General features: G+C 44.5%; 1 protein-coding gene across 3 annotated transcripts in view; it reads left to right on the forward strand.

Moving 5' to 3' along the window:
• LOC124595250 (fatty-acid amide hydrolase 2-A) overlaps positions 1 to 12,958 on the forward strand; it is a 169,476-nt gene that overhangs the window by 67,243 nt on the left and 89,275 nt on the right. For all 3 annotated transcript variants that reach the window (XR_006978186.1, XM_047133915.1, XM_047133914.1), the window contains exon 7: positions 11,696 to 11,839. Coding sequence is in view for 2 of the 3 variants with exons in the window: in XM_047133915.1 (XP_046989871.1) it covers positions 11,696 to 11,839 (144 nt within the window). In the remaining variant the exon portion in view is untranslated. The remainder of the gene's footprint in view (positions 1 to 11,695; positions 11,840 to 12,958) is intronic.

Raw genomic sequence — 12,958 nt, forward strand, 5'->3', positions numbered from 1 at the left:
AAGGCATGATTTGTAACAATTTGTTGTGTTTCATGTATAAACATGTGCCTAGCATGTAGATACACTGCCTGACAAGAAAGTGAAGTGTCTAGAAGACATGGTATAATGACAGCATAACTTCATACACATACGCACCATTGGAAGATATGTAAAAGATTAGTGTTCCCATTCTCGGAGACAGAACTACCGCGGAGTACCATATTTACTCGAATCTAAGCTGTGCTCAAATCTAAGCCGCACCTGAAAAATGAGTCTCGAAATCAAGGAAAAAAATTTTTCACGAATCTAAGCCGCACCTGAAATTTGAGACTCGAAATTCAAGGGGAGAGAAAAGTTTTAGGCCGCACCCCCAAATCGAAACAAAGTTGGTCCATTGTGATATGAGACACAATTTAGGTCGAATGAATGACGATACATCTACAGTAGTTTGGTTCGAGTCGTAAGCTTAGCAGTTAAGCTTTACCAGGTAGCCATTGCTATGTGTCAGGCGCTCCGTCCGTATTTATACGGGTACCCTTCCTTTTTCACGTGCTTCGTCTGGTTTGAATTGATTGCTTATTTTTCTTTGATCTGATAAGTGCCATTCTCGTTGTTATAGGTGTTTACGTCAGTCTAAGCTGAAGATGCATTACTGCACTGTGTCATGCATTGTTTGTCGCATTCTGATAATGTGTGTTTACGACCTGTCGCCGCTCGCGGCATGGCTTGCTTTTGTGCGTGCTACCACCACTTACAATTAAAAAAAAGAGAGAGGAATCGTCTCATTAGCGAAACAATGGCAAGAGACTGCTATTTGTTGTTTCTTACATTGCTGCTTTCTTTGATAATGATCAACAAGAACCAAATAATAGACAGTGTATGATAGAAGACGTTCTGAACAAGAGTTTGGTGAAAATTTTTCTCCTTTTGAAAATCTTTGCAGATGCCTCTTTAGTACATTACATTCTGCACAGAAATTAGAGTAATCGCAGATTTAAAAATCTAGTCAATTGCCGTGCTTGATTTCTGACTGTATCGCTATTACGCATAAGAGTAATACGAATATAAACATGACATGATATGTATATTCTTACGCGTTTGCTGTTGTCTCACTCTAGTTTCGTAGTTTATTAGGCAGACCGAATTTAAATGAGATAGCAGCAAACATGAAAGAATACGTGGCAAAATGTTTATATTCGTATTATTCTTATAGTGAAGAGAATACTGCAGGTGATTCACAATTCATAAAAGTTCCTATTAGCAACCATCTCTTCTCACAGGTAGGAAAAAATTCAGAACATAGAGTTGTCCATATTGACAAACGTCCCTAACAGTCTTGCCAGTCGGATTTTCGTAGTACATTGAAACGCTGCGACATTCGAAGATGAACAATGCGGAATTTGTATTTACTTCGATGGATAATGTATGAAAATGCAGTGGTCGAAACTCGGGGCGGAGGAAAGAAAGCTCGTCTTCCACCTTTTTTTTTTTTTGGGCGCAGAGGTTTTGGCGCCAGTATTTATCTTTGTGCCTGCAAAGCATGCCTATGTAGCACTACATATATTGGTCGCAGAAGTTAGTTGTGGCGGCACCTACTAATATTTTTCAGAACTTCCGCTTACTTTGCACTCAATTCTAAGCCGCAGGTGGTTTTTTGGATTACAAAAACCGGAAAAAAAGTATGGCTTAGATTCCAGTAAATATGGTATGTTAGTGTAGTTTGTGTTTAGTGGTGTTATAAGACCTAGTACGGTATATAAGGGGCCTTAACAGTGTCAGATGTTGAAAGGTCACTAAGGAGGACACAGAGATGCAATGTTGTACTGCATAGGAATGTGACGGCAGAATACTTGTCATCAAGGTTCCAGTCGGCCACGTCGGACCACCATGAGGGAGAACTGCCATATTGTGCAACAAGCACTTTGGAACTACTTCAAATCTGCAGCTGCCATCTGAGAACAAATAATGGGCTCCCAACAACATTCTGCATCATCTTGCACCATTGATCAGAGATGAGCAACAGCCGAACAAGGGAATTACCGTCATATATGTAGCTGCCACTAACACCACAACACAAATTAGTGCACTTGGAATGATGCTGTTACCAGGAAGCAAGGGTTTCTGGTGGATGGCATGACATTGTGTTGTGATGAATCATGGTTTTGCATTATCCTGTATGACTATTGTCAACAAGTATGGTAGCGTCCTGGGGAGAGGTCCTATTCTTCCAATGTTTTTGAGGGGTACAGCGGTGTTACTCCTGGCATCAAGGCATAGAGAGACATCGGGTATGACTTTACATCACGGCTAATAGTAGTTGAGGGAACTCGGCTCATTGGTATGTCAGACATCCTTGCTTGCTTGCTTACTTACTTAATTATGTACGTACTTACGTACCTACTGGTCAGTGCTACAGTCATTGTAGAACCTCGGCATCCTTTTTCAGATGCCTTCATTTGTCTCTGTCCATTGCTTTCCTTCTTTAGTTTCTGATTCCCTTTGCTTTGAGGTCCTCTTCCATATTTTCAGTTCACATTTTCGTGAGTCTTCCTCTTCTCCTCCTCCCCTCGAGCTTTCCTGTAAACACTTTTTTAACACTCTGATTTTCTGGCATTCTCTGTATGTGACAAGCCCATCTTGTTGTTCCTTGCTTGATTTTCACTACAATATTCATCTTTCCAAAAATTCTTTAGTTTTGTGTTGGTCATTCTCCAGCTATTTTCCACTTGGGGCTCCACACATATCTTTCAAAATCTTCGTTTCCTATCTAAGTAACCAGCCTTCTTCATGAGTAGTCATCACCCACCCCTCTGATCCATATCTTAATAAAGATCTTAATATAGTGAAATACACTTTGATTTTTATATTCTAACTAACATTTCTGGATCTGAATATATTCTGCAAGAAATAATAGCAGCGGTTTCCAAGTGCTATCCTTTCGTGAATTTCTACTGCTGTCCTATTGCCTCATTTTATTCTCAAACCTAGATACTTAAACACTTCCACTTTTTGATATTCTTTTCCAGTTATTTTTATTGAAGTCTCTTTTCCATAACAATCATGATCTCACATCATACGGTTTGTTTTGCCTCCACTCCTATTCTGAGCTACTACTTCAAATGCAACAAAATTATCCTTCAAAGCTCTGATATTTCTTGCAGTTTATGCTGCCATCAGCATATGCCACAACCTAGCCCTTCCTGGATTTGTTGGCATTTGCCGAATTCCTTCTGTAGCCAGCACAGAGTTCACATCTCCCAGTCGCCACCTCTTCCCTACATAGAACTCTCCTGACACCTCTTGTTCTGTTCTGGCCTTGCAGACTGTTGCTTTCATTGTCATTTCTGTCAGCCTTTCTAACTTTAGCGGGACTCTAAAATCTTTCGTACTTTGGAAAATCTTATTCCTGTGTAGACTGTCATATGTTTGTTTACAATCAGTGTACAACTGATGAAGTTGCATGCAATATTCATAAAACTTCTGTAGCACTTCTCTAAATTGTGAATATTAAATGCGCTGTACAACAATACGAAAAGCATAGATAGCTACTTACTACATAGAGGATGTATGGGACAGGTCTTGCATCTAAGTGTATTGCAAGAATTTGAGCCATGAGGCAAGTGGTTGGGAGCAGGGGTGGAAAAGGGATGGACAAGGATATTTGGTGGGCGATGGTATCTCACTGTGGGATGTAGTAAGTGAGTAAGATATTCCTCATTTCAGGACACGCTAAGAGGTAGTTGAAATATTGGTGGAGATTGTGATATAGTTGCTCCAGTCCTAGGTGGTACTGAATCACAAGAGAAGTGTTCCTTTGTGGCCGGACAGTGGGTGTGTGGGAGGTCATTGGTGAGTCGAGAGACAAGACACAAGAAATCTATTTCTAGACACAGTTGGGAGGGTAATTACGGTCAGTGAAGGACTCGGTGAGACCTTTATTATGTTCGGAGGGGGACTGCTTGTCATTACAGATGTGATGACCTTGGGTTACTGTGATATGGATGGAGGTACTGACCTAACCCATCCTTGACATGGAGGTCAACATTGAGGAAGGCAGCTTGTTGGGCTGAGGAGAACAAGGTGAGGTGATTGGGAGACCTACATCTACATCCATACTCCGCAAGCCACCTGACGGTGTGTGGTGGAGGGTACCCTGAGTACCTCTATCGGTTCTCCCTTCTATTCCAGTCTCGTATTGTTCGTGGAAAGAAGGATTGTCTGTATGCTCCTGTGTGGGCTCTAATCTCTCTGATTTTATCCTCATGGTCTCTTCGCGAGATATACGTAGGAGGGAGCAATATACTGCTGGACTCTTCAGTGAAGGTATGTTATCGAAACTTGAACAAAAGCCCATACTGAGCTACTGAGCGTCTCTCCTGCAGAGTCTTCCACTGGAGTTTATCTATCATCTCCGTAACGCTTTCGCGATTACTAAATGATCCTTTAACGAAGTGCGCTGCTCTCCGTTGGATCTTCTCTATCTCTTCTATCAACCCTATCTGGTACGGATCCCACACCGCTGAGCAGATTCAAGCAGTGGGCGAACAAGTGTACTGTAACCTACTTCCTTTGTTTTCGGATTGCATTTCCTTAGGTTTCTTCCAATGAATCTCAGTCTGGCATCTGCTTTACCGACGATCAACTTCATATGATCATTCCATTTTAAATCACTCCTAATGCGTACTCCCAGATAATTTATGCAATTAACTGCTTCCAGTTGCTGACCTGCTATTTTGTAGCTAAATGATAAGGGATCTATCTTTCTGTGTATTCGCAGCACATTACACTTGTCTACATTGAGATTCAATTCCCATTCCCTGCACCATGCGTCAATTCGCTGCAGATCCTCCTGCATTTCAGTACAATTTTCCATTGTTACAACCTCTCGATACACCACAGCATCATCTGCAAAAAGCCTCAGTGAACTTCCGATGTCATCCACCAGGTCATTTATGTATATTGTGAACAGCAACGGTTCCATGACACTCCCCTGTGGCACACCTGAAATCACTCTTACTTCTGAAGACTTCTCTCCATTGAGAATGACATGCTGTGTTAAGGTTCTGGTAGAATGTGCATAGGGTGTCCTCAATCGTATCCAGATCATGAAGTTGTAATCAGTGAATCTGAATCAGTTGAGGGAGTTTGGGATTTTGTTGTTTAGGAAGGATTGCCTTAGATGGCCTGAGAATAGGTTTGTATAGGATGGTGCCATGTGGGTACACATTTCTGTACCATAGATTAGTTTGTAGGTGATGCCTTCAAAACTGTGGGTGAGGGTTTAGTTGGTCATGGTGTCCAGAAAAGAGGTTGTAGGTTTGGAGTCAGTTGGACACTGGGGAAGGTAGTGTTCAGTAAGGGCAAGGCTCCTCCATGACTGTGTTTTGGATCTGTTCAGGTTCCGGATTATGTCTGGTGGTGAGATGGAGTTTCTGAGGTTGTGGTAAATGTAGTTGGTCTGCAAGGCAGGCTGTCAGCTGTGAGAAGGTATAGGGGAGGTTTGATGGAGGCTCTTGTGGTGGAGATGGATTGTGTTAGTCCATGGCAGGAGTAGGGTGTGAAAAGGTAGGAGAGTTTTTTGAGGTGGTGTTGTGCATACTACTCAACTGCAGGGATTACCTGGCAGAGGGACTCAGTCAGCTGTCAAATAAGTCCACCTACAAACACTGTCACAGTATCCCCACTCCAGAAATCCAGCTGGATCTCCAGTTCCTCATCAAATCCATACCCCCATCCCAGAACTCTACCCTGAGTCTATATCTCTTCCCAGACTTACCTCTCCCTGCACTCCTACTGTCTACATGCTTTTGAAGCCCATAAACTCAACCACCCAGGACACCCAGTTGTGGTCAGAACTGTGCCTCTAAAGAGAGAATCTCTGCTTTCATGGAACAATGCCTTCAAGCCTATTACCTGAACCAGCCCACTACATAACACACCAACCATTTCCTCCACCAACTCTTCACAGTACCTGTTCCTTTACCATCCAGTGAACTGCTCTTCATTGTCAATGCCACCTCCATCTGCATTAACATCACCAGTTCATATGGCCTTGCTGTTATTGAACACTACCTTCCTCAATGCCCAACTGACTCCAAACCATATCCTCACATACAGTTACTGCTTATTTGAAGGCATCACCTACGAACTAATCTGTGGTACAGAAATGGGCACCCACATGGCACCATCCTATACACACCAATTCATGGGCCATCTAGAGTAATTCTTCTTAACCACCAGAATCCAAGACCCTCTCAACTGGTCCAGATTCACTGATTACATCTTCGTGATCTGGATGAGAGTGAGGACGTCTTATACACATGCCTCAAGAATTTCAACACCTTCACCCCATTCGCTTCACCTGGTCCTCCTCAGACAACAAGCCACCTCCCTTGATGTTAACCTCCACCCTAAGGGTGGTTACATTAGTACCTACATCCACATCAAACCTATGAACCACAGAAATACCTCCACTTCTGCAGCTGCTAATCATTCCATAACAAAAATGTTCCTTCTATACAACCCAGCAACCAGAGGTTATCACATCTGTAGTGACAACTGTATACTTCCAGATATAATAAGGGTCTCACTGAGGCCTTCACAGACAGAAATTATCCTCCCAACCTTGTCCAGAAACAGATTACTGGAGCATTGTCTTTCCACTCATGTATCACCTCTCAAGTTCCTATTGTATGGCCACAAAGGAACACTTCTTTCATGACTCAGTAACACCCAGTACTGGAGCAACTGTGTTAATGGTCTGCCAGATTTAGGAATACCACCACCCACCAAACCCACACAATATTCTTGTCCATCTGTACTCCACCCTTGCTTATGGCTCATGCTCTTGTAATAGATGTAGATGTAAGACCTGTCCCATAAAGGGCAAGGCTGCTTTTGAAGGCACCAATGTAATCAACAAACTAAGCTACAGCAATTGTGCTGCTTTCTTCATAGGCATGACAACAAACAAGCTGTCCCCCCCCCCCCCTTTTTCCCCCTCACGGTTTTTCTTGAGTTTGTGCGTAGCGCACATGGAGCCCCGACCTATTGCAGCCAATTTTTCCTTCCTGGCTGCATTTCCTTTACCCTGCCCTCCCTCCCTATCCTCCCTACCCTCCCTATCCTCCCTCACTCCCCCACTCCCTATCCTCCCTCCTTCCCCGTTGCCCCTCCTTCCTCTCTCTCAGTGCTCTGATTTATATCGAAATGGGTATCCACCTGGTTTCCTGTATTGGTTGCAATTTTGTTCCTTCTGCCTGTTCTTTCATCCTTTTTGGCGTTTAGGTCCCTGCTTGAGGTTTGACCTCCACTTCAAAATTTCCTATTTTAGTGTGAGCCATATGGGAAAGAACTCCCTCCCTTGCATCTATGGTGTGAATTCCTCTGCCCCCTTCCTTCTCCTCTTCCTTCTCCACTGTATCCCTCTTCCACCCTGCTAGGTCACCAGCACGTGTAGCCAGCCTATGTGGTGGGGCTGTTATGTGCCCATATGGCTGAGCTCCCTGACAACACAGGGGTCACACTACTTATATCTGAGCTGTTCCCTCCACATATATGCCAAAGAGTGGTTGCTTGTCTTCTTGGATCATCGGAACTCCTGGCAATGGCCGCTGTACCAGACAGATCTTGCTGTGGCTGGGTGGCACTCGTGGGGAGAGCCCCTGGTCAAAGTGGGTGGTATCAGGGCGGATGCTCGGTGCATGAAGCGTATCAGGCTGCAAAAATCAGACCGTTCTCAAATAGCTGTCCCTTCAAATGGCGAAGGCTCATTGAATATTGCTTCATATGACCTGGCAACCTTCCCTTCCCTGGCTACACCATGGGAGGAGGGCTAGCTTGCTGTCTTGGGATGAAACCCTTTCCCCACTACCTCATCTGTACTAGGACGGATGAGGACACATTCACTGCCACAAAGCCATTGTTTTTTGTGGAAAATATTGAGGACAAGTTTGGTGAAGTGGAGTCTCTTAGTAAGCTTTGGTCGGGCTCCATGTTGATCTACGCTGCTTCTTCCACCCTATCCACACCTCTTTATGCTTGTGATTGTCTTGGCAATGTCCCAGTGGCTGTTACTCTTAACCAATCTCTGAATATGGGCCAGGGAGTGATTTTTTGAAGGGATCTCATCCTGCAAACTGACGAGGAACTCCGGGTTAATCTGGAGCGGCGTGGCATTCATTTTGTTTGACGTGTGCAGAAGGGTCGCAAAGACAACTGCACCGATACCAGTGCCTTCATTCTTGCTTTTGAGGGGGATACCCTCTTGGAGAAGGTCAAGGCTATGTGTTACAGATGTGACGTGAAGCTGTACTTTCCTCCACCTATGCAGTGCCTTTGGTGCTTGCATTTTGGGCATATGTCTTCCCGCTGTACGGCGGACCCTCCATGAGGGAAGCCCCTGTGTTCTGCCACCTGTGTGTGTCACTTGTGCTGATCACTAGTCCCCCCCCCCTCGCCAGATTGCCCAGCGTACAAGAGAGAATAGAAGATCCGAGAATACAAGTCCCTGGATCGCCTGTCTTATGCAGAGGCTCGCCAAAAGTATGAGAGACTCCATACACTGTCACTATCTTCAAATTTTGCCTCTGTTACTTTTTCTCCTCCTACCTCTTCCTTACCCCAGCCCTGTCCTCTTCTCCTCCCCCCCCCTCCCTCTCCTCCTCCCACTCCCCCTCACCCTCCCCTGCAGTTCCCATGACCTCCCATCCAGGAGCTATTCTCCCTCATTTTCCCTCCCCGGCCGAAGAAGTGCCCTCTTCTTCGGCACCTGCCAGTGATTGGTCTTCCTCCCGGGACCCCTCTCCGTGGCGTCTCTCAGGCCGGATGACTCCTACCATCACTTGGCCACAGGATGAACCATCTGTGCACCCCAAGGTTGCCCGCTCTCTTTTGGTTCGAGATATTGCCGACGCCTGTACTCCCTCTCTACTCTGCCCTCTTCCACCTCTGAAAGAGAAGAAGAAGAAACATAAGTCCCAAGACAAGTGCCTCCCCCCCCCACCCCCACCCCCCACCCCCCAACCCAGGTGCCCTCAGAGGTGCCATCTCCCCCCCTCGCAACTTCAGTCTAACATCTTATTTATGGGCATCACCTCATTCATGTCGGTGACGACTACTGATAGAGTGCCATGACTTCCTCTTGGCTTCTTTATGTCTAACCTGGAGTCTCGCCGCACGATTATCCAGTGGAATTGCAATGGATACTATTGTCACCTACAGGAAATGCAACGTCTTGTCTCCTCCTATTCTGCTTTCTGTCTTGTTCTTCAAGAAACGCATTTCCGTGATGACCACTCTCCAACATTTCGTGGTTATTTGGCATTTCGTAGGAACCTTGCCAGCCCCAGGGTAGTCATTAGTGACTGGATCCCCCTAAATACCAACCTGGAAGCAGTAGTGGTTAGAGTGCAAACGACTCTGGCAGTCACCAATTGCAATGTCTACCTCCCTCCAGGCAGGCCACTTCCTTACATTGCACTGTATACCTTAATCCAGCAACTCCTGCCCCCATTTCTCCTCATTAGGGACTTCAATGCCCGCCACCCACTGTAGGGTAGTGTCACTTCAATGGGTAGTGGTCCCCTACTAGTGTCCTGGGGAGAGGCCCTATTCTTCCTATGTTTTTGAGGAGCGCAGTGGTGTTATTCCTGGCCTCAATTTGTCTGTCCTCAGTGATGATTCCCCTACCCACTTCAGTGCCGCTTTGGCACCTTACTGCTATTGATTTCACAATGTCCTCCCTTGCCCTCGTGGCTTCTCTACATTGGTCATCCCGTGATAACCTTCGTGACAGTGACCACTTTTCGGTGATTCTGTCATTACCTCGCTGCTGCCAGGCAGACAGGCCCCCACATTGGGCATTCCACAGAGCCAGTTGGTTTTATATATGCATGCTCTGCACTTCGACACCTCCCTCTCGAATTCCATTGATGCAGTTGTGCAAGGCTTCTCTGCTTCTATTCTTCATGCTGCTGGCACTGGTGTCCCCCTATCCACAGGTCCCCCTCATTGTCGACTGGAACTGTGGTGGACCGAGAATGTCGCATTTGCTGTCCAGGACCACCTATGTGTGCTGCAGAGATTTAAGTGACACCCTTCACAGATCAACCTCCTCGCTTTTAAGCGTCTCCATGCTAAGGCTCGTTACCTTATTAAGGAGAGTAAAAAGGAATGCTGGGAGCACTATGTTCCTCCCTGGGGATGTATGCCTCTTCATTGCAGGTTTGGTCCGAGCTCCATAGCCTTCTGGGCCACCAGCGACAGTCAACTGCCGAGGGTCTTAACCTCTGAGGTGCTCTGCACACTGATCCTTTGGTCCTCTCAAAACAACTTGTGACACACTTTGCAACACCCCCTGGAATGCTGGTCGTTAATGGCACCACAACAGGTCGAATCACCTGACTGACATGCATATTTGCAGTCATTGTGTTTGGAATAACCACTAGAGTGCTCCTGCTGTCATACGATATTGCACTCCAGACCATAACTCCAGGTGTAGGTCTAGTGTGTCTAGGCCCCAGACAGGGTGCTTGCCAGCTCTCACCTGGCCTCCTCCTAACCAACATACGGTCATCGCTGGTACTGAGGCACCGATAACCTCAATTTAGCGCCCGTCCACCCCAAAAAGAACAAAACAACTGGCACTGATGCTTTCCAGCTTTCATCAGGAAATACAACGGGCTTTCACTCCACCCTCAAATGAGCTCTCACTTGACACTACTGAAGTTACAAATGGTAGTGGCTTGGGGTCAGTGGAATGGATGCTACAGGACATCAGGCTTGGAGCATTCCTTGAAGTAATTTATTTATAACAGTTCCTTGTGTCACTGTGGTGCCAACTGCTGCTCGAATTGTTGCTGCAAATGCAGTACGATGCACCACAGCTTTACATTGATCACAACGGTCTTCTCTCTCGGCAGTGCCAACTGACAGTCTCCCTGGACAATGATGCCAGCAGTCATGTACAGTGGCTACAGTACTGCCAAGTCTTTTTGAAGTATCATGTCCAATCTAAAAGGTAATTAATGCTCATGACTGTTACAGCGTGTGTTTAAAGGAAACATGATTTGCATCATCATAGTTGGCACTACCAGTGCAAAATTTTAATAGACGTCATATTTCAGTTATAGAAATGTGCCTACAGACTTTTGTTTATCTTGCACAACTCCTTTTTTGTGTTGGAATTTTTTCCATTGTATAGCCAGAGGCATTACACAAACACTTGGTTACTTTCAAATACAAAACAAAATGTGCCCCCAAATCTACTCTTCAAATATAATACTGTTGTGGGACAATTTGTTGAAGATGATTCTGAATACGATTTGATAGAGACTTTTTAATTAAATCTCATATCATATCACAACCTACTGAAGCAATTCTGAACCACTGTTACTGCTGCTGTTTTTGTCATTTGTAGGTATGGTTTACCTCTCATTTTGATTTGTGATGATGATATGTTTACTTTTCATTTTATCTTTAGTTATCTTTTTTCTATACTTTTTCATAATAATCTTTATTTCTTCATGCCATAAAATTAAATATAGGAACTGGAGTCACCATTGAGTGCACTGTTTAAGCCACTTTGTTTACTACTACATACCAGGCACAGTTTGTTAATTAGTTTCTCCCACATTTTTACTTCAAAAGTTTTATCATTATTGATGTTTTGTTGACATTGTTTTAACAATTTATAATTTAATCTCATTTGTTTCAGGTGAATTATGATAAAATGAAATTCTATTACATGGAAAGTGATGGTGGTTCACCTGTAGTTTCTCCTGTACATCCAGAAATAAAAGATGTTTTACTAAAAGCTGTGAGTCATTTTGAAAGAGCGTATAACATAAAAGCACAAAAGGTAATATCTAACAGAGCTTGCTTTATTTACTGAGGCTACTTTTCTCTTTTAGTTGTGGCAGTTGCTCTACATGTAAACTCTGTAAGTTGATGGTATGCAGCTGAAGAGATTTATGATCTATAACACAACAGAAAAAGGAGTGGGGAAAGATTTTCATATTATATTGAAACATTTTGTTACTTATAGGATTGGTTTGCTGACAGAGTTAAATATTTAAGAATGGTAATATTAATTTATTAGCTGCCTACAAATGTAAAGTTTGTGGAGAAAGCACTGTGAGACATAATGATGTGTCTGTCATACAAAAATATAAAATAGTAACAGTACCATTAGAGTCTTCTTCAAACACACACACACACACACACACACGTGCAACCCCCCCCCCCCTACACACACACACACACACACACACACACACACACACACACACACACACACACACACACACCTCATACGCATGACTGCATTCTCAGGCAACTGAAGCGACACTGCGAGCAGCAACACCAGTGCATGATGAGAGTGGCGACTGGGTGGGGTTAAGGAGGAGGCTGGGGAGGAGAGAGGGAGGGATTGTAGAGTAGGGGTGGAGGACAATGCAGTATTGTTGGGGAGCACACAGGGATGAGGTGGAGAGAGGATAGGGCAGCTGTGTGCAGTTGGGAGATTAGACAGAAGGCAGGGGAGATATGGGAAGGGGGCAGGGGGTTTAGCAGAAAAGGAGAGAAGAAACAAGACTGGGTGTGTTGGTGGAATGAGGGCTTTGTAGTGCTGTAATGGGAACAGGGAAGGGGCTGGATGGGTGAGACAATGACTAATGAAGGTTGAGGCCATAAAAATAGGAAATAAGAGACTTCCTTTCTGGGTACTTGAATAAGTGCCAATACCACTCTGATATTCATTTAATAGAGTTAATAATTAATGTCAAAGGGAAAATTTACTTAAGAAAATGGAAAATTACAAGGAGACAGACTGGCTGGCGATTTCTAGGTCTCCAGGAGGCAAAATTCCTTGCACTTAGACAGAAATAAGTAACGTATAAAACAGTAATGTTAGCTTGTGGTACTCTATGTTCCTTCCTCAGGGAGGAATGTGGCATCAGTTGGTTATGTGTGAAAAGTG

This window comes from Schistocerca americana, chromosome 2, assembly GCF_021461395.2.
Source record: "Schistocerca americana isolate TAMUIC-IGC-003095 chromosome 2, iqSchAmer2.1, whole genome shotgun sequence".
Classification (NCBI taxonomy): Eukaryota; Metazoa; Arthropoda; class Insecta; order Orthoptera; family Acrididae; genus Schistocerca; species Schistocerca americana.